Source organism: Callorhinus ursinus, unplaced genomic scaffold (genome assembly GCF_003265705.2).
Source record: "Callorhinus ursinus isolate GAN/ISIS: 27379988/994484 unplaced genomic scaffold, GSC_fseal_2.0 scaffold23, whole genome shotgun sequence".
NCBI lineage: Eukaryota > Metazoa > Chordata > Mammalia > Carnivora > Otariidae > Callorhinus > Callorhinus ursinus.
The window spans coordinates 26,487,010-26,514,837 of record NW_027397085.1 but is presented as its reverse complement, the minus strand read 5'-3'; the positions used below and the strand labels follow the sequence as shown (position 1 = coordinate 26,514,837).

Here is a 27,828-nt window from a genome sequence, read left to right as displayed (position 1 = left end):
GCCTGGTTCAGGTAAACATTCCATAAATAGTCATGCTTTTCTTAGCCCTAATTTTGCAGATTATTTGATAACGTAGCAATAGAGAAGTGAGGTCAGGAGTCCACATGTTAATCACTGTCTACCTCTGTGCTCTACTCCCATCCAGGTCCAGCATTCCCTCTTGCCAGGGAATGGGTGACAAGGAACCCTCTCTCTGTTAACCTCCCCTACCCCGCCCCCACGACAGGTGCACACAAGAGAATGAACCAGTGCTTTTCCTTTATTAGTAGGTCAGAGAGCTTTGCCTGGCACCCCAGGATCCAGCCCCCACCCTCAAGTATGCGATGAGGCCATCCTTTCTTGCTTAGGACACTCCTTGGCATCTGTCCCAAGGGGAGGACTGACCCCCTGTGCTCTACACGTGTTTTGCCAGCAAACACTCGTTTCAGCCACAAACATCTCTGTCCTCCAAAAAACTCACAGGCAGAGCCAGCCCCTAACAAGGGGCTGCTTTGATCAGCCAGCTATTAGTCGTGGGGCCCCTGCCTCCTCTGCGGGGCACCATCGGTCATCCTAAAGTTCTTGGGCCACCGCTGGACCGTGAGTTCAAAGATTTTAGAAAGCAGCTCATGTCCCAGGATCCTCTAGGGCCTGGGCTCCCTGACGTCTCCCAGGGCCCCTGGTCCCTGGATCCACAGGCCCCTGCTGCTGCTGCTGCTGCCCTCGCCAGTCCTGCCCTCGGCCCCCTTCGTTGCCCCCGGGCCCCCCTGTCCTTCCGTGCCCGAGGCCCCGCTGGTGGCCAGGTCCAGACTGAGGGTCCTCCCGCACACCGAGAGCCGCCGCAGCACCTCGGAGGCCGCCTCCACCGGCACGCCGGAGCGCTGCTCCAGCAACATTTCCAACAGTGAGCTCATCTCCGAGAGGAAGGTGCTGGCCAGCCGCGTGCCTGTCAGGCTCAGCTCAGGCCCGGGCGCCTTGCCGAACGTCTGGAAGGTCCTGGGCTCCTCTACGGCCGGAGCGTCTGGTGAGAACACGTTGTCGCGGTAGTTGGTGGTGAGGGGCAGAGAGAGCCTCGCCATCCAGGCCGGGTCGGGGGCGCTCAGCCGGTCCAGGGCCAGGCCTGCACGGGGTGGAGGGGAGCCGGTGAGGGCCGGAGTGGGGGGGCGGGGCGGGGCCGGGCAGCCGAGGGTGGGGTCGTGGGCGAGGGCTCCGGACCAAGGAGGGAAGGGAAATGGCGGGGCACAGACGGGGAGGCCCGACGGGGCGGGAAGGAAGAGGCCCTGACGGGGAAGCTCGTTGGGCAGGAAGGCTGCCGACTGAGGGACCCGCAGGAGCTGAGTGGGGAGGAGGCAGGAGGAGGAAGGAGGCCTAGAATTAGAAATTGGCCCTTTTCTAAAGAATTTCCCGATCCTGCTGTGTTTCGGGCTAGGTGTCTTTCAACCACTGCGGCCAGCCAGGATTTTCACTCTCTCAGGGCATTAGTAGCTGTGGATGGTGCGGAGGTGGGGGTGGGGGGGCATCCCTTTTCTTAGCCCAGGCGGTAGTTCCTGGCTTGGTGCTGCCATCTGTTTGTATTCATGGTAATAGTGACCATTTATTAAGTTCCTCCACGCCAAGTAATTTAACCTCCGCACAAACCTTTGAAGTGAAGAGTGCTATTCCATTTTAGGGATGAGGAAACGAAGTTCCAAGAAGCTGAATCACCCATCTACCAGGCAACCAACCCAGATTTGACCCCATAGCTGATGACTTCGGAGCCCCATATGCCTGTACCCTCCTACCCACTCTCTGAGTAGCTTCCCGCCATTTCCCCCAGGGCACTCGGGGTGCATACCTGTGGCCTACGGATTCCCCAGGCCTAGGAAGGTCTGGACCATCACTATGCCCTAAACTCCTCAACATTTGCTTCTAAACTGCAGGAAACTCAGGCCTAGAGCCAGGCTAAGCACTGTCCCAGGAAAGGGGCAGGGGCAGTGAAAAACTGTCCCCTAGATCCTTAATGCCACTATGGCACTTTTCCTTTTCCCACCTCTTCAACAAAAATGCTATCTCAAAAAAACTAGCCCTAGGCCGGATGGTAGAGGCCAAGGCAAAGAAAGAAAATATAAGTCTTATGGTTCAGAAACTGTGCCTTAAAAAAAAACAAAAGTACAACATCCACTTCATCATGTGTTTAATGTTTGCTTAAGGTGAGCTGCTTTAGAATCTGTGCATATAATAAAAGACTAGAAGGAGGTATGTCAAAATGTTAACTGGAATTACTCCTGGACAGAAGTGATTTATTCTCTTTTCGTTTACCTCCATTTTTCTACCTTAACCAAATACTACTTTTGTAATTTGGAAAAGTTATTCCAAAATACAGCTCATGGCTGTTTATACTGATAAATGAGTCTCTGTCTTGCCTTGTCAGGGAGGAGTTGTGAAGGCTGTAAGGCAGGGCAGGCCTCTTCCCACCCGGTCCAGCCCATGCCTGGGATTTAGTAAGCATTTCTCGAATGACTCAGTGAACATAAATATTAACCCTGGGCATTTGGGAAATGTAAACCTTAGTTCCCTGAGACTTGGGGGTAGTAAGGTTGAAACTCTTTTGGTTACAGAATAAGGCCTTTGTACGAGGGTCAGAGAGCTTATGAAGCTTGGAATGAGAAAATTGCTAGAGTGTATGAGAATGGCTGAAAAGTGATGGGGAGTCCACCCAGAGGCAGGTGGATGCCGGGCTGGCTTGATTTCCCACCTTTGCCATTTATGAGCAGTGTGACCTTGGGAAAATTGCTTAACCTCTCTGAGCCTTCTTCATGTCTCATGAAGTGGTGAAATAGTAGTATTCATCTTGTCAGGTTGCTGTGCGCAGTCACTGAGCTCATGCAACCATTAAAATGTTGTCCTCATCATAGCATCAGATGGATGCAGCCATGACCCCCGGGTTCAGCAAGCTCACCAAAAGCCCCTTGGCAGCTCTGCCCTGTGAGCAGCACAGGCTTTTCTATCCCTGGTGCCCTCATCATCCCCCAGCATCCTCCATGCCCTCTGTGCTGTGGAAAAGCAGGACCATATGACCGCTGAGCACTCAGGTTCCAGCCCAGAGCTGGCCGGTTCAGATATAATGTGAGCCAGAGAGGTCATTTTAAATTTTCTAGGAGGCAGGTTAAAAAAGTGAAAAGAAAAGGTGAAATCAATTTGTAAAACATTTTAAACGTAATGCCATTTTATCATGTCATGAGTATTTTTTAAATTAATGAAATATTTGACGTTCTTAAGTCTTCAAAATCTGAAGTGTGTTTTATATGTTTATCACATCTTTTTAAAAAATAATAAGTTACACTTTTTTATGCTTTTTATTTTTATTAAGTAAGCTCTGTGCCCAACATGGGGCTTGAAGACGGATTTTTTTTTTTTTTTAGATTTTTTTTTTTTTTTTTAAAGTAATCTCTATGCCCAGTGTGCAGCTTGAACTCACGACCCTGAGATCAGGAGATGCATGCTCTACCCACTGAGCTGGGTAGGGGCCGCCATATATCACATCTTGATTGTGACTAGCCATTTTCATACGTGGCTAGTGGCTAATGTGTTGGACCTCACAGCTATAGAGTCTAGACAATGCTGTCCTATAAAACTTTCTATATGTGTGCTGTCCAAAGCAATATCCACTAACCATATGTGACTATTGAGAGCTTGAAATGTGGGTGGTATAACTGAGGAACTGAATTTTTTCATTTTACTTAGTTTTAATTAGATTTAATTTTACTTTTAATTTAGAGCCACATTGTCAATGTTGGGAAAATTACCAAACAACCTTGGCCCTCAGTTTTTTTCTTTATGAAATGGTGATAATGAATAATTCCTCTCTAAAATTTTCTCACGAGGAACATAGAACAGGGACTAGCACATAGAAAGCTCTCAATAAATGTTAGCTATGTTTTTTTAACCAAGGAAAAGGAAGTCTCTGCCATGCTTTCGGTGTGTTTGCAGCCAGATGGAGCACATAGGATATGTCCAGTTGAGAAAAAGATTATTATACAGAAACAGAAAACCACCGTGTAGGTATGGACAGAGGTATGGTGTGTTACCTAAAGGAGGCTGACCAGTGTCCAGCTAGCACATTCTTTTTTAATTTTTAAAATTTAATTATTTTATTTTATTTTACTTTTTTAAAAGATCTTATTTGAGAGAGAAACAGAGAGACGGAGAGAGCATGAGCAGGGGGAGGGGCAGAGGGATAAGCAGACCCTCTGGTGAATTCAGAGGTGAGGGGCAGGGGTGGAGGCTTGATCCCAGGATCCTGAGGTCATGACCTGAGCCAAAGTCAGATGCTTAACCGACTGAGCCACCCAGGTGCCCCAGTTAGCACATTCTTGAATTAAAGTCCAGATTTTTTACTTTCTATCAAAACGAATTGTTTCTCTAGAAAATGTTATTTTTGTTTCGATTAGATATGTTAACACATTAAAGAATTGACTCAGTTTTCAGGATGGGAGGATGTTTAAACCCACCAAAGAAACACAGATGGGTGGTTTAGGAAGTAAGGGGAGGTCTCCTGATGGCAGGCAGGCCCAGGTTGGCTCCCCTTCGGTCACTGATGAGCTAAGTGACTCTGGGCAGGCTATGGTACTTCTCTGAGCCTCAGTTTGCTTATCTCTAAATTGGAGCTCATAACATCTACCTCCAAAGACTGTTTAAAAGCTTAACTGAGCTAATGTGTGTAAGATACTTCCTAGTAGTACCTGACACACACCAAGAGCTCATTTACTATTCTTAGGATTTTTTAAATGAATAATCAAAGTAGAATCTGGTATTTAAACAAATGAAGACCGTCTGAAGCATTAGGGAAAGTAAAATGTTGCTGATATCCCTCCCCAGAAACAGAATGTCTGTGTTCTCCTGTGGAGAAGGCTGACGTCTGGAGATGTGGGGGACTATGGGAGTAGAAGCAGGCTCAGGGTGATCCTGAGGAGTCCTTACCTGTGTGTGGGTCCAACAGGCTTGACAGCTCTTCTTCTAGCAGCTGCTTCACGGACAGGTCCTCTTCAGGATCCAAGCACCCTTCCTCCTGGTCTGGTTCTGCCTGGCCACCAGCCCGGGTACCTGGGCATTCTGGGTCTGGGATTGCACTCCTGCAAAGTCCACGAGTGAGGAAATTCACACACAGATTCATTCATTCCTGCTCATGAACATTCTTCTACTCATGCTAGCATTCATCCATCCACTTAAGGAGGTGGATACACAGCCCGGCTTTCAGAGTCAGACCGACCTGGGTTACTTGGTCCCAGGCCTCCTGCCTACTCTCCATCTGTTGCCTCATCTGTAAAATGGAGGTAATAAATAACACCCACCTCAAGGGGCAGGCAAAATGAGACAGTGTATGTAAAGAAGCTAGTACCTGGCACCTCGTAAGCACTCAGCAAAAGAAGAAACAATGGATGCATTGATATTATTATTCACCATTGTCCCTCCCATTCCTTCGCATTGCCTGGCCCAGAGTAGGAGTGTAGTAACTTTGGTTGAGACAAGGCAGTCATCTGTCCATCCATCTCTCTATCCACCTCCGGCCATCTGAGTATGAGCTCCAGTGAGAGCAGAAATTTTTATCTGTCTCATTCCCTGGTCAGCCAGTGCTCAGAACAGGGCCCGGCACATAGTAGGTGCTTCATAAATACTTTGTGGACAAAGTGACTGAATATATTCCGTACTTCCTATTTGAGGCCAAATCCCAGACCGGAATCAGAAAGCCACTCAGACTCTCCCTGACTCCTGCTATCTCCACCCTGGCCTCTCCCTCCCACAGACCCTGCCTGCCACCTGGGGGAGGCCAGTTCCTGGGACTGCCTCAATATGGGGAGGCAGGTTTGGCCCCACATTCCAGCAGGTGGGAAGGCTCCCCGAGGGGCTTTAAGGTCTGGGGTCCTTTCTGCTTTTTTTCTGTGACCGTTTCTGCTGCCATGAAGCGATCAGGAGGGAGGTGGCAATTTTGCAAGTGATGATGACAACTAATGTTTATTAAACAGTTACTCTGAGGCAGGCCTTAGGCTTTGCAAGTTATATGCACCTTATCCTCAAACTTTTCACATCTGTAAGGGGTTCTCCCGTTGTTATTCCCATTTTGCAAATAAGAAAACCAAGGCTTGTGAAAATTATGCACCTTGCCCGAGGTCCCCACGGATTAAGTGTGAAAGCCAAAACTCAAATCCAGGCTGATGTGACTATGGAGTGTGTGTACTCACTGCTACTCTACACTACCTCCCACCATCTTTGCAAAAAAGAAGCCATGAATTGTCAAGGCAAGAGCACTGAACCTGGAGTCAGGTGCCCCGAGCTGGTTCCAGCTTTGCCACTCACTGGCCATGTGACCTCGAACAAAGTCGCTTTCGTAGGAAAGGACTTTTAGTGTCAGCTGTGCACCTACTATGTGCCAGCCACTGGGCTATGAGCTTAAAATACATTTGATCATTAAATCCTTACCCCATCACTGCAAGGAAGTATGGTGACCTCTATTTTACAGGTAAAAAACTGAGGCCCCAAGGATTTACCTGGCTTGCTCAAATTGAACATAGCTGGGTTGTATCAAACTATTTAGAGCCCCAGTTTCTATATCTGTAACAAAAAGGAGTTAGATTAGATGTCCTCTTGAGCTCTCTTTAATTCTAGGACTGCCCAAAAGAACACACCCACACACTGATGTCCTCAGTCAGGGAAACTTCATAATTACGTTTAAGGGTCAAGACAAAGAAAGCTGAAAGTTACACATTTAAAGCCCATAGCCTAGCACCTCTGCAATCAGGGGGCAGATAGAACCTCAGGGATGAAGTCATTTCCTTAGAGACTCTGGGTCCTGTAAATACTATAAATACAGTTGCTCCAGGACCACCCTGACTGGGATGGGGGGATGGATGCTGTCCGCTGCTCTTCCAGGGGGCTGCTGTCTGGGATGTGCTCACCCTTCCTCAGATCACAGAGGCTCCAGGGTGAAGGCAAGCCGGTGGGGGGGCTTGAGAAGCCTGTGGGTCCGTGTGTTGCTTACCTGCTGCCGCTGGGCTTGGCCAAGTACTTATTTCCTCGGTGGTTTGGTTTGGGCTGGAATTGGCCCTGATGCAGCAAGGACAGCAGCTGGGAGATTTGCTGCAAGACAGGAAAAATCTGTTGACTCCACACAATTCCGACCCAGCACACTTCCTTGCCGGATGTTTCCCTCAATGCCGGCGCTTTCTTTTTATAGTCTTTCCTCCAGCTTCAGATGTTTGTGTGATCAGATGGGGGATGGTGTACAGTGACGGAGGCAGGGACCTGTGCAGGCAGGATCCTTGCTTTGTCATGTCACCACAAGACCTGGGAGTCTGAGGGAGAGAAGGGGAACCCCCTGAGCCCACCCCTCCTTCTCATCCGAGTGACCTGCTCTTGCTGGAATCTGCGGGATGGGGCTGAAAAACGCATTTCCTGACCATAAATTCATTATTAATTTGATAAGGATTATCTTAAGGAGTTATTTCCCCACCTTCAGCAGTACTCAAACACTCAGCCAATTTTGGTGGGGCCAGATGCAAGACTCTACTCTGGAGAAAGCAAAATGGTATCATTCAATCATTCATTTATTCATTCTTTCATTCATTCAACAAGGGTGTGAATGAAAACAGAAGGCAATGCAGGCTGAAAGTCTGGAGGAGAGGGCAGAGGTTCAGAGAGGCTGCAGAATGGGGCAGGGGTCGGGCGAGATGTCAAGGCCAGACCCTGCAGGGCCTTGTGAAGGCGAAAGCAACAGACCCAGTCTTGGGAGGCTAAGTTCTAGTTCAAGGTCATTTCTAGTTTGTGTAATGTCAGGCAGGTTTTTAGACATTCTCAGACCTCAGTTTCCTCGTCTCTAAGCTGGAGCTGGAAATACCTATCCAGCCTTCTTCGCAGGGTGGTCAGGATTAATTCACCCAGTGGTCTGAGAATTTAAAATGCTTAGAGAATGAAAAGATTATGGGTTGTTACTCTTAGAAATCCTGGACCTACCCGCAGTCTTTCCTGAGAAGGCCCACTCAGCCTCTCTGGGCAGCTCCAGCTAGGCAGTGCCAACCACAGAGGACAGTTCGAAGAGGGCTGGGGCCCAGTTGCCTGCCTCAGGGCAGATCACATCTCCTGACCCAGTCCCAGAAGCCCTCCTAAGGCACCTGCCACTCTTCCAAGCGTTAGCTGATAGCTCAGAGATACTCCCTGAGTGTCACAGCCTGAGCATAGTGTTGTTGTTTAGGGTTGCTTCATAGTCAGAGTGCAGACTCTGGAATCAGTCAGACGCGGATTCAAATCCTAAATCCGCCGCTGCCCCAGTTCCATCTGGATGGCCTTGAGAAATTACTTAAGCATTTTGAGCCTCAGTTTCCTCAGCAGTAAAAAGGGAATAATATCAAGGCCTGTGTGGTTGTAGCTATAAGGATCAAATGAGTGAACGTATATAATTCATTTATTTATTTTTTTAAACTTTTTTTAAGGGCGCCTGGGTGGCTCAGTTGGTTAAGCGACTGCCTTCGGCTCAGGTCATGATCCTGGGGTCCCGGGATCGAGTCCCGCATCGGGCTCCCTGCTCAGCGGGGAGTCTGCTTCTCCCTCTGACCCTCTTCCCTCTTGTGCTCTCTCTCTCTCATTCTCTCTCTCTCTCTCAAATAAATAAATAAAATCTTTAAAAAAAAAAACTTTTTTTAAGTAATCTCTGTGCTCACTGTGGGACTCGAACCCATGACCCCAAGATCAAGAGTCACATGCTCCACTGACTGAGGCAGCTAGGTGCCCCTGTGATTCATTTATTAATAGATCTTTTGACAAGCACTTAATAACTGTAGGGTGGTGTATAATCTCATTTAATTCTTATAATAACCCTAGGGAAAAGATACCATCATACCCATTTTGCAGATGTGGAAAGTGAGGCTCAGAGGGGCTACATATCAGTTAGTGTCAGGGCTAGAATTTGAACCCGGATCTGACTCACTGTGGCACTGTGGTGCTGGAAAGACATGAGCATTAGGCAAGTTGCCTCCTACCCTCACATTGATCCCAGCTGGACACCCTTCTTTCCCATCACCCCAGTGGGTTCACCCCCAGTGCCTGCTCTCTGCTGTCTCTGTTCACCAACAACCAGCACAGTGTTTGGTTCAAAAAGCTCACTCAGTAAGCATTTGAAGAATGAATGAATGAATGAATGAACGAATGAATGAATGAATGAGTAAATGGCTCTGGGCAACCTCTGGAGCTACACAGGGCTCAGGGCAAGACCTCCTAAGAGAGCAGTGGGGCTCTCTCCAGGTGGCTTCCTGGGGAGGATGTGGGGGAAGGAAGCTGTGTCCTTGCGCCACAGGAAACCTGAGTTGATTGCTCGGCCAAACAGACGTGTGTCTTGAGTGGGCAGCCTGGCACAGGGAAAGTTATCTGAAGTGCAGAGGAACAGATATGGGTGTGAGATCAGGTACCGTCCCTGAAAAAGATTTCCCATTTTTGTCCAGTAAATCCTAGGTCACTAGATAACGTTGTCCTTCATTATTCCATTTAATCCTCAACCCCTGGGAGGTAGCACAGGGTAAGTTTGGAATCATAATTGCCATTTGAGGAAAGTGAGGCTCTGATGTTGGACAGACTTGCCCAAGGTTGCCCAGCTACTGAGTGGCTATGCTGAAATTTGAACCTAGATCAGACTCCCAAGTTCTGAGATTGTTTCCCCTGCCTCATTCTGCAGGCCTAGCCAACAAAGTCTAGTCTCAGGCAAGTCAAATGCAGCCCCTGAGCACAGGGGCAATGCTGCCCATGCTGGCCTGCTTCATAGGAAGGCTGCCCAGACAACAAGAGGGCTTTGCAGAAGTCATTGTAACCATTTGCTGAGGGCTGACCGTGTGCTGGACATTATTCTAGGCTTTAAGTGCACTCATTTCATCTTTAAGCAAATTTAGGAGATGGGTGCTATTAACATAGATATCTTCAACAGAGAAGCTGAGTAACACTCCTGTGGTTCACAGCTAGGAAGAGGTGGAGTCAGGATTTGAACCCAGGAGGCTTATCCCAAAGCTTGTATTCTTAAACTTTTGCTGGGTGTCTACTTGTGCCAGGCACGTTGCGTATGTGCTTTATAGGAATTAACTGATCAAATCCTCAGGACAACTCTGCAAGGCAGATGCTCTTACCATCAACTCTGTTTCATAGGGAAACGAAGGCTCAGAGACAGTAAGTTGCCCAGGATCACACAGCTAGATTTTGTTAACCCCAGAACTGTGCCCTCACTCACTGCATCCAATGTACCATAAAGTCTCTGGAGAGCCTCAGGAATGAATGTGACGAATGTAAGGGTAATGGGGGTGTCTGATGTGGTGGTCCAGGGGTGACCACAGAGAGAGCTGCCCACACCCGGTTACCTGAACAGGAGGAGAGTCCATCGTGAGCTCCTCGACAGGGTTCCGCTCCGCAAAAGCAGCCACCGATAGCCGGACCAGGCTCCGCAGGATCTGACGGGGACCCGACTCTTTCTCGGGGGTCACTTTGCCATTGAGGTTTGGCTGCCGCCTCAGGGTTGCAGAGGAGGCCAGTGGACTCAGTGGGGCCTCCTCGCTGCCCAGGTCTCCTGGCAGCCTCCCTGTGGGGCTGCCCATAACCTTTGGGGGCCTTGAGCGTGGCTGGCCCATCACAGGCTGGGACTCAGGAAGGTTCAGGTTCTCCCGGGAGGCGTTCCTCTGCCTGGGATGGTTGAAAAGGAGGTTGACAGTGTCTTGCAGCACCTCTCGGCTCTCAGCCTGTGCTCCCTGGTTGCCTTGGTTACGCAGGGTTCTATACAGCGTTGGCGTGAGGTGAAAGGGGGCCTGCAGGCACGGGTCCCAGCCTGCTTCCATCATCCCTTCCTTGCCTGATTCCTTGTGGGGCTGCCCGACTTCGCCAGGCTCCTCCGCCTGGCCCCTGAGCACAGGCACAAGGTGGATATCTGCCTTCTGAATGTGTTTCTGGGGCCTCTTGGGCTGGTGGCGGTAGGTAGATTCAGCCTCCCGACAGTTGTAGGCCCTGTTGTCCTTCTTCTCCGTCCTGCAGATGGACATGATCAGAGCCAAGATCAACCCAAAGATGGCCAGCAGTACGACCAGGCAAATCACTGTCAGTGCCGATGTGCTTAGGGTCCCAGGCTCCCGGGCCCAGTCCCTCAAGTGATCCACACTGGTGACAAACAAGACCCTCAACAGGGCTTGGGTCTGCAAGGAGGGGCTGCCACAGTCTTCTACCACTACCTCCAGCTCCCACTCACTCCCAATGAGGCTGCTGGCATTGGTGATGTTGATGAACAACTTCCCCAGGTGGGGGCTGAGGACAAAGAGTTGGGCTTCATTCCCACGCCCAATGCTGTAGAGGAGCTCTCCATTGGCCCCTGAGTCTGCATCTCTTGCTACAATGGTGGCCAAAAGGAATGGCCGGGAACTGTGGGTTGTCAGTGGTGGTGTGTCAGCACCCGCTGGAACCAAGCCATTAGGAGTTTCAATGGGTACCAGAAGGTGTCCTGTGGAGGCATTTACGAGCACCGAGAGGCTGGCTTTTCCATCGCTGAGTATAGGATGAATCACCTCTGGGGCGTTATCGTTGACATCCAAGAGGCTGACCCACACAGAGACGCTGGATGCAAGCTGGGGCTGGCCCTTGTCCTCTGCGATCACGCGGAACTCAAAACTGGCCATCTGTTCATAGTCTAGTGACCTCTGAGCAGTGACATCTCCTGTGTCTGAGTCAATAGCTACCAAGTGAGAAACTGGGGAGTCCTGGATACGATATGAGATTTTTCCATTTATGCCCAAGTCTGCATCCTGAGCCTTGATGGTAATGAGGTGAAGAGAAGGTGGGTTGTTCTCCCAAGTAGAGACCTCATATCTGCTCCTCTCAAACACAGGTGCGTTGTCGTTGGCATCACTGATCTGAATGCTGAGCTGTTTCTTGGCCGATAATGGCTGGAGTCCTTGGTCTTGAGCCAGCAGAGTGAGGGTATATTTGGGCCACTGTTCTCTGTCCAGTGTGGTGTTGGTTAGCAGCATGTATGTGTTGCCATTGGTCCTTTTCAGCCTGAAGTGGCCCAGTTCTTGGCTCAGCCAACAGTGGACCAGACCATTGTTTCCTGAGTCCAAGTCATTTGCCATGACGAGAGCAATGAAACTATCCTTTGGAAGAGCTTCTGACACCAGTGATGGCTGGGAGGCCCATGTGATGTGGATGCTTGGGGCATTGTCATTGACGTCCAGAACCTTGATGAGTACTTTGCAGTGGGCTGGAATGGGATTGGGACCTAGGTCCCTTGCCTGGACGTCCACCTCATAGGCAGGATTCTTTTCATAGTCTAGGGGTTGACGCAGAATCACCTGGCCCGTCTTTGCATCGATACTGAAGGTGTCCAAAACCTCTGGAGGCACATGCTTACTGAGGAAGAATTCCACCTCCCCATTGGGACCTTGGTCAGGGTCTGTGGCAGTCAAGTTTATGAGGAGAGTACCAGGGGCAGCATCTTCTTGGATTTCTAGTGCCAGGGAGCTCTCAGCAAACACGGGGCTATTGTCATTGGAGTCCAGGACGTTGACCTTGACCAAGCTGGTGCCTGACTTGGGGGGTTTCCCACTGTCATAGGCAGTTAGCACCAGATCAAAAAATGAGTGGATTTCCCGGTCTAGCTCCTTCACCACCACAAGTTCTGCATGTTTGGTCTCATCGGGCCCCACGATGACATCCAGGGCGAAGTGCTCGCTGGGAGACAGCGTGTACGAGTGCAGGGTGTTGGGGCCCGTGTCTGGGTCCAGGGCTCTGTCCAGGGGGATCCGGGTGCGCAGAGAGGCACTCTCAGAGATTTCCAGCCCTTGCTCACCTTTAGGGAACTGTGGCTCATGGTCATTGATGTCCAGCACCTGGATCTCCACATGGATCAGAGCCAAGTCCCCCGTGGCAAGCACGTCAAAGGAAACCAGGCAGGGATCCTGCTGCCGGCAAAGCTGCTCTCGGTCCAGCCGCCTCGCTGTGCTAAGCAGGCCGTCCTCAGGATCCACCTGGATGGGGAGTGCCTGAGACAGCTGCAGGACCTGGAAGGCCGCCTTCGTCTGCCCGTGCCTCTCCTCCCAGCCCAGTTCCCGGGACAGCTTCCCTATCACTGTGCCGGACGGCACCTCTTCTGCCACTTGGTATTTCACAGTGAGAGTGGCCACTTCCTGACCATGCCCTGGAAGGAACAAGTAGCCACCTGACCCCAAAAGCCCCAGCAGAAGTGGCAGAAGTCGCATCATGCTTACCGCCAGAATGGGCTAGACTCAGAAACCACTACAGTTCTTCAAAGGCTAGGCAAGTCCTCCAGTGTTTCCCAAGGGCCTTGATTAGCCCCGTTCTCCTGCCCCCAGACCAGCTGTCACAGCCTCGTCCCATAATTAGATGATGATGGAAGCAGCAAGGTTCCCAGGCAAGGCCATCTTCATCTGAAGAGATCTCAGAGGTCCAAGCACTGATGAAGTGGGCACCCGTGGGTCCCCTTCGGTAAATGATGGACAAGAGCCGGTCCAAGAGGGACTTGACCCAGTAAAAGCAGGATGTGGGGATCGGACTTCCAAACAGTTGCTGGGCTGGGGAAACGGAGAAGCAGCTTTTTCCTATGGAAACCCCACCTACAGGAAAAGGGAGGGCTGTAAGTTTCAATGCCAATTAGAGAGAGAGGGCTTCCCGTGAAGCCCGAGGGGCCCGCAGCAGAGGAGGATGGGCCAGGGCTCCAGGGACAGGCTGATGGGAAGGTGCTATCCACGTAAGGCGGCCCCTGAGGGAAAGGGAGCCGCTGTGTAGGCAAGTGGGCAGAGAGCCTGAGCCCCTGCCTGCCCCCCCGAGACCCCTCCTGGGCATGTCATGCTCCCTGTGTCTCTCCTTTCCGCTGCTCTCTTTGTTTCCCTCATATCATTATTCCTCTGCCATTCCGGTCTTTTCCCACACTCATCTACCTCTAAGTCCTGACTCTGCCCCGATCACCCATTTTCGTCCTCGGGAAGCAGCTGTGATTAAGAGAGCGGCCACAGGGGCCAAACTGCCTGGGTTCAAATCCTGACTCTGTGATTTACCAGCTGGGTCATGTGGGACAAGTCACTTACCCTCTCTGGGCTTCCACCACTCCATCGTTAAGAGTGTGGATGGGAATAAGAATAGTAGCCCTCACAGCAGGAAACTGTGAGGACAAATGAAATGATGTGTGAAGGGCCAGGTCCTGGCTCAGAGGCACAGGCGATGACGTTTTGTGAGTGGTGGGTGTTGAGAACTGAATAGCCGGTCTCACCTGGTAGCTCCGGCTCTTGCCCTGGCCCCGGGGCAGTCCCTGCCCACATGGACCCATGAGGGCGCCCATGGCCTGGGCTCCTGAAGCCTGGGGGTCTCTCTGACCTGACCATGTGCCTGCCCTCCCCCTTCCCTTCCTGCTCCCCAGCCTGGAGGCCCATTGTTCTCTGCATCTGGTCCAGCCTGAGTCCCTCTCTGGGGGAATCCCCGGCCTCCGGCTCCCTGCCTCCAAGGTTTTTATACTTGTCCCTCTCCCACGCCTTCCTCGCCTTATCCTTCCCTTCCCCTGATTCTTGTCTCCCCACTGCTGTTTATGACTGCGTCCCATGAACAGTACTCCCTCCCCACCCCCAACACTCCTAGGGAGGTGGATGTTTTCAGGTGTGCCCCCCCCATTCACCTCCTCACAGAAGTGAGGCCCAGGATCACCTGGGTGGCATTTGAGGGGGCTTGTGGCTTCTTGTTTCCCTCCTCACTTGCTGCACCCAGCACCCTCCTGGTCTTAGACCCTGCCTCGGGCTGAGCCTAGAGGTGTGTAAAACACTGGAAGTGATGGGAATTTAAGGCCAGCTTCCTTTAGGTGGGTGTTTGCAACTGAGTCCTTGAGGCTGGAGGTGCCCATTGGGACACAGGGGACCCCCATCAGGGCCTGTTGGCGTCTAGCCATTAGGACAGGGGCAGCAGAGGGAGCTCCCTGGCCTTAGAGCCACCTGTGCCCATCCCTGCCCCCCACCTTTTCTTTCCCGCACCCTGTCCTTCACTCCGTGTTCCACTCTGGAGGTTTCCTGTCCTTGTCACTTGTTGAACCACAGCAAGGGCCTGAATCCATGGGGCCATCTCCTATAGCGTGGCCCTAGAGACAGAACGCACACAAGCTTGGGGACCTTGCACAAGTCACTTAACCTCTCTGGGCCTGTTTCCTTCTCTATAGAGTGTGGCTGTCCCCCACCTCATGAGATTGTGGTAAGAATCCAGTGAGATGCTACCTGTAAGGGCCCCAGCACAGGGCCTGGTACAGAGAAAGCACCCATTCCATGTTACTGTAACTTGTATTATTTTCCAGGTTTTATGCCTCCAGTGCAAATGGTAATGACCTTGCATTTGTCCCTTTACCGTTTTGGTTTATTTTATTTTATTTATTTATTTGACAGAGAGAGAGAGAGAGAGAGCACAAGCAGGGGGAACGGCAGGCAGAGGGAGAGGGAGAAGGAGACCCCCCCACTGAGCAAGTAGTGAGGCTCAATCCCAGGAACCCGGGGTCATGACCTGAGCTGAAGGCAGACGCCTAACCGACTGAGCCACCCAGGCGCTCCCTGTCCCTTCACTCTTTTCTCTGCCTCTGTGGCCAAGAAAGCTCATTTTCTAGGGTTTCCTCAGCTCAGGCCGGGGCCAGATGCTGCCTGTGCTTCAGGGGGAGCCAGCACAGGCTCCAGGGGTCTGCCGCTCAGACATGTGCCCCTGTGCTCACTGCCCTTGGGTGACAGCCTGCATGGCAACCTCACTCTCTGGCTGTCACTTGTCCTATCATGTGCAACGCAGCCAGCAAGACAAAGTGACCCACACAAGTGGCTTGCAGTCTAAGGAGGGGGTGGGGAAAAGGAAAGAAGGGGGCCCAGTGGCTCTGTGTTTGGGCCTGGTGGTCAGGGGAGGCTCCTCATGGAGGGCGCTGGGCCAAATCCTGAAGACAGGGAGGAGTTAGCCAGAGGAAGGTGGGTGAGCAAGGGAGAAGCAAAACAGGCAGAGGGAGCAGAGTGGACAAAGGCCATAGGTGAGTGAGCTGGTTCCTTACAGTATCTCAAGAGGGTCTGTGTGGAGAGTGGGGAGGGAGAAGGTAGGCCGGGGATGTCAAAAGGGGCTGCCAGACCCTTGGAGGGCCTGGAGTCCCATGCTAAGGATTCGGGCCTTGTCCTGAAGGCCATGGGGAGCTTTTGAATGGCCCTGAGAAGGAAGATGAGGACAGTAGCTATATGGCAGGCCTTGTCCTGAGTGCTTTACCTACATCCTCCTGTACCACCCTCATACCCGGGCCATCGGGATAAAGAAGCTGAGCACAGACGTTTAGTTAACTTGCCCAAGATCACGCAGATTGGACCTTCCAGAAAGCCCCTTGGGCTGCACTCTGGAAAATGGATTAGAAGAAAACAGAGGAAGGAGAGGGGGAGGGCAGTTGGGAGTAATGCAGGGGAGCTTTGGTGCAGAAAATTCTGGTGCTGAGAATGTTTCCAGAATGCCATCTGGTGGCCAAAGGCAGAGAAAAAAGGCACAGAGGCAGAGAGGTGGGTACCTGGAGCTCACACACATCCACAGCTCTAGACCTGTGCTGCATAGAACACAGTGGAAGGAGCTTACACAGGATGACAATCACATATCATGAGAAACCTAATGTGACCTACTGCCCACTGAAGGAATTATGGAATTCACGATTTTATCAGTGTTAACGTTTATAGTCTCGAAAGGACATTGTTCTACTTATGCTCTGTGTGTATGTGTTGCCTTAATTATACCATGGATGCAAAAAATGGACTCCCAGGTCATAAGAAACACGTGCGCGCACGCACGAGCAGAGGGAGAGGGGGAAGCAGACTCCCCGCTGAGCGTGGAGCCTGATACATGGCTCCATCCCAGGGATCATGACATGAGCTGAAGACAGTTGCTTAACTGAGTCACCCAGGCGCCCCACAAAAAAAAATTTTTTTGAATTTAGATTTCACAGACAGTTTTTATGGTTGTGGTTTGTTTGTTTTATTCACACTGGGGACAGAATCCAAAGCCAGCAAACAAGGTACCAGATTTTTTAGGCGATAATCTCTGGGAATGAGGTCCCCACTTAGTAACTTTCTCTCCTCCTTTCTGGCTGCAGGGGTCAGCCACATGTCGAGGGGTGAATGGAACTTTCCCCGGAGTTTGTGGGGAGAGCCTTCGTCCCTCTGAGTTTTGAAAATAGATTTGAAGTTGTACAGGTACTCTGAAATAGGTTTGAAAAAGCTAAGGATGCCTCCCTCAAGTCTGAAATATTTTTTTAAAGAGGGCAGGATCGGGGCTGGTGTTTGGAAGTCTGGCTCACCACCAGCCTTGACGTCATTCACGCTTGGGCCCTTAGCTATGGGGAAGTGTTGGGGGATGAAGTGGGAGGGGTGGAGTCAGGTCAGGAGTTTTTCAAAATGCCTGGCATCCTGGGGATCCTTGAGGGGTCAGACCGGCAAGGTGGGACTCGGACCCCTGGGGGATTCTCAGGTCCACTGGATGAAGGCTAGGATCATGCCCCACACTATGAACATGCTGCTCAGCTGGCTGCCCACCCTCCCGGCTCCTTGGGAATCTGCCCAGCACCTGCCATAGTCACCATCGCCAAGGCTGCTTGGTGAAGCTCAGAAGCTTCATCCTCTTCGGGATCATTCTTGTTGGGAGGGTGACAGGACCACCCAAGGTCAGCCTCTTTCCTTTGGCAAGACCTGTTGAAATTGGAGCCGGTCTGGCCACAAATCCTGACTGGGAGACTCAGGTAGATGGGTCACCTGCTCTTGATGTGGCACTTTGTGGTCTTTGTTGGGACAGATGACAGTTGTCCACTCCCACACGATAACACCTCTTTCTGGGCCCAGTGCAAAAAGAAAAATGTACTTTGTAGGTGGAAATCGGCCCAAAACTAGAACCTTTCAAGAAATGAAAAGGCTTTGTGTCTTGGTTGTCTTGCTTAAGAGTGATAGCTCTCAAAAGGGGCCAGATATCAGAATCACTTATCCAAATACCAGGGACAGGGCGAGAAAATGCATACTTTTCCCTCTTCCACCCTGCCAAAGAGAATTTTGTAACTGCCAGCTCCATTCGAAAAGTCTTCCCCTTTCATTTGGGACAGAGTTGGGGAAGTCGATTGGAAGTTTTTTCTGGAAAGAGAGGCTTAATTGATCTACACAATAAAAGGAAAGTAGGAGAGGGGGATTGATGAAGGCTGAGGAGATCATGGAGGGGATTCACAAGAGAACAAGGCGGGGGGCTGTGAAGGAAGTAGCGTGACCATGAGGACTTGCCAATGAATCATTGCGAACCATGGATCTCCTTCATGATTTTCAAGACAAATGCAAGAAGAGACCCAGAAGTTATTTTGTCCTTTAGTAACCATAACCGGACCACATAAATTCTGAGTTGATAAGGGTTACCCATATGTTTTGTCTCTCTCCCCAACCTCGGAGGGAAAGCGGGCCACTTCCAGCATATGGATTTTAATTCTGATGTACAAGACACTCTGACATGTGCCCCATCTCCACCCCAATCTCGTTGAGAGCCACTGATTTAGAACTTCTTAGAACTACCAGCAACTTTGTAAGGGCCAAAACTCTACAGCCATCTGGCCTTTCTTACTGAGCATCCTCCTGGTCGCCACCTCTCCCTCGTGCCTGTGTCACTGCTCAGCGGAAGCTCTGTGCATAGCTGGTTCTCCCCCCATACTTCTGCAGACTGTTCCTTTGGTTTTCCTTCCTTCTGACTCCTAGGGATAGGCATGTCCCCAGATACTGTCCTCAACCTTCTCTTCTCCACAGGGTTATTAGCCTAGAAGTTGGGTGTCAGATTTAGCAAATAAAAATACAGGTGCCGGTTAAATTTGAATTTAGGTAAACAATGACAATTTTTTTTAGCGTATTTTTACCGGGCCATCCTACTCAGAAGTAATATATACTCTCAACACGAGTTTCTCTTCTGTTTTTCTGTTTTCTTTCCCCCTCTCCCTCTTCTTCCTTTTCCTCCTTCTTTAGAATTCTGATTTATACAGTGAATTTGAAAATCTATCAGTGAACCCAAAAATCAAACGTATTGACTGGGAGCATCATCTGTGCATGAATATTCAGAAGCTGACTGTGTTGATTGGCCTTGTTATGTATTCAGCATTTCTGGGTGACTCCAGGATCAAACTGTTCTCACACTGACAGAACCACCCTTGGGGAAGACTGGATCACACTCACTCATTAACTTATTTGGTCGTCCAGTCACTCATGTATCTGGTGGAATGTAGCATGTTCTTTTCTATTTACAAGGTCAATTTTTTCGGCAAGGGAAGTAGCTGAAGTTGACCCACATTTTCCTTTCCTCTGAAGCACTGGTTTGGTTTTCTTTCTTCACATAGGATCTAATCAGCCTAATTCTTGCCTTGCTTCAGAAAGGTTCTTGCAGGAAGGAAAATGAGTCTTCCCGTCGTTACATAAATTCTCATGGGGCTTCCCTTTATAAGTTTATGACAGCCAGGAGTTGAGCCTGGAGCTCTGAGAGAAATAGCCACACACTGATTTATGATGGCAGCCGCTGCTAAATCTCACCCCTTTTTCCTTCTTACAGAGCCATGTTACCTTGGGGTTACAAAACTCTTTTCACTGTTATTCAGGGGAATAATAATAAAATGCCAGGTTGCAAGTATAAACATGATCATTCTGTGCCTGTTACTGTAAATCAAATTTTACCTTGCATCAGAAGCGCAGAAAACATTTTATGCTGTCAGCCACCCCAAGCCTCTTTAGGGGTCTGTTTTTATATAACCCTGGGATGACCGGAGGTACTGTTTGAGGCGCCCTGACCAGGGAGGCTGGTCACACAGGTGATCAGTGTCTCCTTACACACCCAATTAACTGTTTTTCCTTAAGCAAAGTGTTAACTTGATCTAAGCAGAGCATTGGGGTTAAGGATGTGGGCTCAGGGCTGCAGTTGCCGGGGTCCAAAGCATTTGTGTGACAGTGAAAAGTCACTTCACTTCTCTGTTACCAGTTTCCTTAGTTTTAAAATAGGAATGATAATGATGACGGTAATTTGTTTTCAGGTTCTGTAAGGTTTAGTGTAGTCAATACACAGCCTTTAGAGCAAGGCCTGGCATGTGGGTAGCCCCTTAAGGTTTAGTTAGTTATAATTGTGCTTTTAGGGTAGTAGCTCCTCCTTTGTTTTTGACCCTGAAGCCCCCACTGGAAAGAAAAACCAATTTTTCCGATTCCCATGTGATGATTAGAAACCTTTTAAGATCTACATGGGGAGTGAACACACATGACAAGATGGTAGTGGGAATCCAGTGATACTCCTGTCTTAGAGTGGGGCTCACCGCTGTCCAGACCTATCCCAGAGTTAGGGCAGGGCTTTTCCTTCCACACTGCTACCCATCTGTTGTCAAGGCTAGTTTCAGGGCTGTTCAGGAATGGTAGCCACTGAAAAGGAGACTGTTAACACTGGGGCAGGTGGGATGAGCTCAGCAGTCTCTGGAACAGCCATTGCATGCCCCGGTGACGGATGACAAATACAGGCACTGATAAAAGCCTGCTGGCCCCTCCACTCACCAGCATATTCGGACTCACTCCTGCTCCTCTACTCAATGGCCCAGCCATGCATGAGTCCTGACCTCTGTTCTAGGTCACACATTCCATCCGCTTCTGGCCTGAGGCTCCGTCATCTACTGTGCTTGGGGACCGGTGACGGGGGTGAGTCTTTCTTTCCCCCTGTATTCTCATACTCACCTATCCTTGCGTCACAAAATCCAATCCGAACTTCCTTCAGGTTTTCCCCTTTAATTCTTTTTTTTTTTTTTAATCTGAGAGAGAGAGAGGGTGAGAGAGAGAGAGATAGAGAGAGCATGAGTTGGGGGAGGAGCAGAGGGAGAGGGAGAAGCAAACCCCTCGCCACAGGGAGCCCGATGCGGGGCTCGATCCCGGGACCCCGGGACCATGACCTGAGCCGAAGGCAGACGCGTAACGACTGAGCCACCCAGGCGCCCCTTCCCTTTAATTCTTAAGACAAGAACTCTTTTGTTCCCTCTGTATTTCTGCTCCAACAAACCCAATTCTCTTAGAGTCTGTAGGAGAGCGTCATCCTAACGAAGAGCTGGTCCTTATCCTGTATGTCATCCCTGTATGACATCAGCCAAATCGCCTCACTCCTTAGTGCCTCAGTTTCCTCATCTGTAAAATGGGGAGACAAAATTGCCTCCGCCCAGCTAAATACCTGGGCATTTAAAGGAGATAATGCATGGAGCGTCTGTGTGGCTCCGTCATTTGAGCGTCTGACTCTTGGTTTCAGCTCAGGTCATGATCTCATGGGTTGTGAGATCGAGCCCCATGTTGGGCTCTGCTCTCAGTGGGGAGTCTGCTTGAGAGTCTCTCCCTCTGCCCCTCCCCCCACTCACAGGCGCGCTCTCTCTCTCTCTCAAATAAAGAAATAAATCTTAAAAAAAAAAAACTTAAAATAAACAAATAAATGAGATAATGCATGTTAAGTGCTTAACACAGTGGAGGGCCGGGCACATGGAGAAACCTCAATTTAAAAAACTCTACGGGCACATAAAACTGAAGACACAAAAGTCTCTTATTTTTATGGAGTCTAAAACTAAAATTTATTAGAAAACTCTCTTTATCCATTCCTGGCCTCAAAACTGGACTCTAAATATTCAGTCCAAATTATTAACACTGCTTTGAAATTCTCTCTTCTATTCCCTCCATCCTGTGACCTCTGACATGAGGTCATGACATGATGTCATAATTCACCTCCTGCTCCGATTTGTGAGAATTTCCCGAGCTGGTTCTTAGGCTCCCTCACTTTTTGCATCTGGGAGGTCACTGGCAGGATACATGGTCTCACCTGTGAACACCCAGAGGTAGGGCTGCCATACATTTTGCTCTTGGTTTTACTTCCTTTGCCTAACATGAATAATGATTTTAGCGAATGGCTTCAGAAACTCTTCTTCCATCTTTGCGTCTTTAAGGAGTATGTTTCTGGTTTGGATATGGCCTGTGACAGTATGGAAAATTACGAGTGATTATTTGCATCTCAGTGGTTTTCCCTCTGTGGCAGTCAGGTAAGCCCCTTCAATGCCCTGATTTACCCACTTGATTTTTCTTCTCTCCCGGGTGCAGGACCAGCCACATAATTTGTGGAGCCCAGTGCAAAGTGAAAATGGAGAGCTTCCTGTTGGAAGATTAAGAATTTCAAGATGGCCGTAGGAGAGCATTAGACCAAGAGCAGGGCCCTTCTAAACCTGAGGGCTTCCTGAGAACAGGGCCCTGTGGGACTACACAGGTGGCTGACCATGAAGCCAATCCTGCCTGGAAGGCAGTGGTGGTAAAGACCTTTAGAATCCTGTAGGCTTGGATTAGAGGCCTACCTCTGCAAGTTGCTTTTCTTGGGGGAGAAGAATATGATAAAGAGGACACAGGAGCTTATTAGGTCATTAGGGGCACATTAGTTTGATGGTTTCCAGGAACCAGAACCAACATTTCAGCAACCCACTTAAGTGCTGACTACCTAAAATTTTTCTTATTGAGATATAATTCCCATATCATAAAATTCACCCATGAAAAGTGTACAGCCCAGTGGTTTTTAGCATAGTCGCAAAATTGTGCAACCCTCACCACTATCTAATTCCACAGGATTTTCATCCCCCAAAAGTCACCCCATATCCATTAGCAGTCACTTCCCATGCACTCCTGCCTCAGCCCCCAGCGACCACACATCTGCTTTTGTCCCTATGGATTTGCCTGTTCTGGACATTTCACATAACTGGAATTATATGATATGTGGCCTTTTGTGTCTGACTTCTTTCACTTAGCATAATGTTTGTAAGGTTCATCCATGTTGCAGCATTTATCAGTACTTCATTCCTTTTTCATGGCAGAATAATATTTCATTGTATGGATGCACCACATTTTGTTTATCCATTTATCCAGTGATGGACATTTGGGTTGCTTCTACATTTTGGCTATTGTGAATACTGCTGCTGTAGTGAATATTTATGTATACTACAAATGTACAAATGTAGTTGTGTATTCGTATACAAGTTTTTGTGTGAACATACGTTTTCAACTCTCTTGGGTATACACCTAGGAGTAGAATTGCTGGGTCTTACTGTAACTCTATGTTTAACTTTTTGAGGAACTGTCAAACCGTGTTCCAGAGCAGCTACACCATTTTACATTCCCAGAAGTGTATGAGGGTTCCAATTTCCCCCAGTCTCACCAATACTTGTTATTATCTGTCTTTTGTGGTTTCTCCTTGTGGTTTTGATCTGCATTTCCCTGATGACTAATGATGTTGAGCATCTTTTCATGTGCTTCTGGACCATTTGTATATATCTTCTTTGGAGAACCGTCTATTCAGATGCTTTGCCCATGCCACACCATGGCTAAAACTTCAAAATATTTAAAATTGGGGTTTTTTGGTCTTTTTTATTGTTGAGTTACAGGAGTTCTTTATATATCCTGAATATCAGATAAATGATTTGCAGGTACTCCTATTCTGTAGGTTGTCTTTTCAGTTTCTTGATAGTGTATTTGAAGCACAAACGTTTTGAATTGTGTTGAGTCCAATTTATCTATTTTTTTCTTTTGCTTGTACTTTTGGTTTCATATCTAAGAAACTGTTGCCTAATCCAAATTCATGAAGATTTACTCCCACATTTTCTTCTAAGAGTTTTACAGTTTTAGCTCTTACATTTAGGTCTTTGATCCATTTTGAGTTAATTTATGCATATGATGTGAGGTAGGGGGCATGTAATTTTAATTCCTGCTCAGCCTCTCAATAATCATGTACCCTTTGGTAAGTTCCTGAACATCTCTACGTTTCAATTTCCTCGTTAATAAAGTGGGAATAACAAATAGTACCTAAAATCGTAAGGTTATGGTGAAGATAAAGAGAAAATGTACATAAAGCACTTAGCAACGTGCTTGAAGCATCCTAACTGCTCCATAAACGTGGTAGTTATTACTGTTATAATATGAACAATGGGTAAATGCTTTCATAGAGGAGGTCCTACAAAGACCGGCAGCATTTCTGAGAAAGAAACTGGGATGGGGGAGGCTTTCTTAGTCTACCTGGAGGAGCAGGTGTGGGATTGTTACGGGAGTGGCTGTCTTGGATAGACCACTGCCTCCCGTTCACCTCTAGGGATTGGCAAAAATTTTAATTCCCGGGCCCATCCCAGAACTACGGAAAGGAGCCCCCTGGGCACAGAATCTGCGTATGTATCAACTGACCCACACGCAAACTTAATTTCCAGAGCGGGGTGTGCAGGGCGGTGCCGGTGACCGCGCCGGCAGCGCCGCCTGTAAGCCTTCAGGGGGCGGCCGAGGGCCCGGGGCGGTCACGGCGGCTGCGCGAAGCCCTCCCCAATCCGGGCCGCCCCAGCCGGATCCGCCCGGCTCAGCTGACAGCTCCAAACACGGAAGAGGCGGTGCCGAGCGCAGGTTGGAGCCCGGCGTCCGTAGGCCGGCGCGGCGGTGGTGGTGAGGGCACCAGGGCTAGGGCGAAGGGCGGAACCTTCGGGCCCGGCACGGCGGGGTGGCCGGAAGGTACGGTGGGGACCGCGCTCCGGGCACGCGAGGCAGAGAAGAGCGGCCGGGCCGGGACTGCTCAGTGGGCCCGAGCCCCCCAAATCCTGGACGGGGCGTCCCCAGCCGGGCCGGGCTGAGATCCCACCCCACCTGGGGCGTCCAGAGGAGGAAGGGGAAGGTCCAGGCCCTGCTCGTTGGGGACGCCCGGGGCCGGCTCACACCTCCCACGTTCGTACAGCGCCCTCTGTGTCCAAGGGCTGGGGCAGGTAGCGAGGCTGGGGCTTGCCCCCAGGTTGTAGGTGAGTCGCACGGACCAACGACTCGGCACGTCTGGTGGTGAGCGGGGGAGACACCCATGGCGGCGTGCTGATTCCGGAGCCAGGGCTGACCCCAGCTCTGCAGTTTGCACGGCGTGGCCTGGGAGAATGAGTTGGATTTTCCCAGGCGGAAGGGAAACCCGGCGGAGGAGGGCTTCCCTCCCTGGTGTAGCGGTCTCCCGTTTGCAAAGGCTAATATGTCTCTCTCTCATCTGATGGCGCCGGGGTGTATTCTTGTTGCTGGGTTACAGATGAAGAAACAGTGGTCTGAACCCAGATTTAGTTATCTCTTAGCGGTGTGACCTTGGGCCCGAAAGGGACTTAAACTGTCGTTTTTCTCATCTGTGTAATGGAAGCAGTAAGAGGACTTGCTTCATGGAGTTGTGGGAATCTAACAGGAGTTAATGCATTTAAAGGGCTTAGCACAATGCCTGACACGGGCTTAAGAGCCCAGTAAGTGTTACTTTTCTTGGTGTTATTGTGAATCCTGCTTCTAGTGGGATGTGGCAGAGCAGTCACTGAACCTTAAGATTCTGGCCCCCAATTTTCAGCACACTGCATCTCACACCCATTCAGTTCCATTTTTTTTTTCCCCAGTGTCAAACACAAGGCACTGCTAGATGGTGAGAACAACGCACAGATGCATAAGATGTGATACTTGCCCTTAAGGAGCTAATGCAGTCTGGCGGTGCAAGCTCAGAAACTGCTATAATGCAAAGTGGGATGTGATAATGTCATAGGAAAGTTACAGTAAAAAAAAAAAAATTGGCTGCATTTTTAAGGACGACATGTAAAATTTCTACATAGAATGGGGCCTTTGGACGTGTCTCTTGAAGGCTGAGTGGATAAAATGAAAATGAAGTGTGGGTCTGCCATGTGAATTAAGGGACTGGGACCAGGTGACAGCTTTAGAAGCAGGGGTCTGGTGAGGTAGGTTATGAGGAGCTGTTTACGGGAAACACTGCTTGGAGTAGAGCTTCTCAATCCTAGCTGCACTTAAGAATCACCTGGAGAGCTTGGGTAACTATTAATGCTTGATTTAATTGCTCTAGAATATGGCCTGGGTATTGACACTTTAAAACGCAGTTCTCCAGGTGATTCTAATGTGCAGACAAGATGGAGAACACTAACCTAAACCAGAATCATGAATTCATCTTTCACCCCATTTATAACTGTTCAAACAGGAAGAAACAGAAACTTAATCATGTTATCATCACACACTAAGTCTGGTAAAATTGTTTAAGATTAAATAAAATAATGTGAAAGGACCTAATGCAATATAGAGTAGGTGCTCCATAAATGTAAATGATTCTGAATTTCATTCTTAGCTTATTTGGGAGTCACACATCTGAGAATCTGGTTTAAAAATTACCGTTTCATATAATGTTTTTGCATATAACTTCATAGTGTTCTTAGGTCTCTCCGTAATCCATCTGTAGACTACCCTCCCCTTCCCCCTTACTCCCAGTTGAGAAGTCTGGCTCTAAAACTTCCAGAATAGAACTTAAAAGTATGTATGTGTGCATGCATGTGCACCCTTTTGTTGTTTTGTTTTAAATATCTTGCTGTCATGGTTAAATTGACCTAATGTTGAGTGTCCCTAGCAGGGTTGATTCATTAGTAGGTGAGAGGAAAAACTGGAAGGGGGATAGGAAATGAAGAAAGAGAAGAAGCTGAAGAGGAAAGAAGAAACAAAAACAAAAACAAACCCAAGAAGATGTTTAGATGTTTGTTATGGGACTTGGTGTGCTCACCTCGCATATGACCTTGGTATTCCACCTTGGCTCCTCCCAGGGCTGAAGGCAGTCAGATAAGGCTTGTCTCATTGCTGGGGACCTGCAAATACCCCTTTAACCACGTGGCTCAGTTAGGCTCTCCTAGAGAAAGTAATATGCAGCTGTAGATTGGCATTGACTGTGTGTTAGGATGTGTTTGACTTAAGTGGTAATAACAGAAATTCAGAATTTAAATTTGGAGAGTGTCCTAACCATCTTTTGTATTTTTTTTCTGCAGATGGCAGGATTTCTATAGTATATCTAGCATGAGTTCCAGATCTTGGCCTTTTATCCAACTTCAACAGTCTCATCTCCACCTTCTGGAGGATAAATGGGATTTGCATAAATTCCAAATTCTGAACTGAAAAGCAGACCGCATTGTTAATATCTTTTTCTTCTGGTTGTTATTAACAGGTACTAACTCACCTCAACTGGAACATGTCACTGTGTTCTGTTTGGGATAGGGATGCCGCTTAAGCAGAATCAAGATCATCTGGCAAAAAAATATATTTTGAAAACGGAGTCATTTTAAATGAACTTGTTCAAATTTTGTAGTGTCACCTTTTATAATGTCCTAACTTTTCAGCTGTGCACATTTCAAATAAAAAATTTTTAGTTGAGAGGGGGCATTTGCAAATCCAGTTATAGTCCAGTATTTTAATTGACAGAATGGTAATTTGTTTTTGCCTTAATAAAGTAATTTTCATAGATTCTCATTACATATTTTTCTACATATACATTATCTGAAATTGTGGTGCATCTTTTAGTTGATGCGCTTAAAAAGCATCGATTTCACATTGTAATTGCAGCATATTTTCATTCTTAGTTTTGCCTAAAATAATGGTAAATCTTATTGTTTTGATGAAGTGTTGTATCTGAAAAATTGAATGTTCCTTTGCTAGCCTCTCAATATCTAACCCTCTCCTATAGTATCTGTCTCTGTAACGTTCTCTAGAACAGGGTGTTCTCACCTCAGTCCCCACGCTGCACCCCTGGGGGGGGCACATTTGGCTATGTTGAGGGGGAGGCATGCTGTTAACATCTAGTAGGTTGAAGCCAGGGATGTTGGTACATACCCTATAGGGCACAGGACAGCCTCCCGCCACAAAGAATTATTTGTTCCAAAGTGTCAATAGTACTGAGGTTAAGAAAACCTGCCCTAGAGATTTCTGTGCATTTAAAAAATTTATTGATTTT

At 48.8% G+C, this 27,828-nt stretch overlaps 2 protein-coding genes across 4 annotated transcripts in view; one reads left to right on the top strand and one right to left on the bottom strand.

Moving 5' to 3' along the window:
* Window positions 1-251: 251 nt before the first annotated feature.
* On the bottom strand, window positions 252-13,529 carry PCDH12 (protocadherin 12). Its single transcript, XM_025852168.2, has 4 exons — window positions 10,347-13,529; window positions 6,995-7,092; window positions 4,939-5,090; window positions 252-1,099 (listed from the first exon to the last, which is right to left on the bottom strand). The coding sequence occupies exons 1-4, from the start codon at window positions 13,224-13,226 to the stop codon at window positions 624-626; spliced, it is 3,606 nt and encodes a 1,201-aa protein (XP_025707953.1). The 5' UTR covers window positions 13,227-13,529; the 3' UTR covers window positions 252-623.
* Window positions 981-27,828, top strand: part of RNF14 (ring finger protein 14) — a 40,151-nt gene continuing 13,303 nt past the window's right edge. The window contains exons 1-2 of one of the 3 annotated variants that reach the window (XM_073905538.1): window positions 981-1,003; window positions 26,870-27,045. The gene's annotated coding sequence lies outside the window, so the exon portion shown is untranslated. The other 2 variants (XM_025852171.2, XM_025852170.2) reach the window with 2 other exon arrangements.

Bases quoted from the DNA above. Each gene is read 5' to 3' on its own strand.
- PCDH12 (XM_025852168.2), bottom strand. From the start codon at position 13,226: ATGATGCGACTTCTGCCACTTCTGCTGGGGCTTTTGGGGTCAGGTGGC. The intron at 7,093-10,346 runs GTAACCGGGTGT...CCTGTCTTGCAG, and splicing joins TGGACTCTCCTCCTGTTCAG to CAAATCTCCCAGCTGCTGTC. The intron at 1,100-4,938 runs GTAAGGACTCCT...CACCCCGTGCAG, and splicing joins CCTGTTGGACCCACACACAG to GCCTGGCCCTGGACCGGCTG.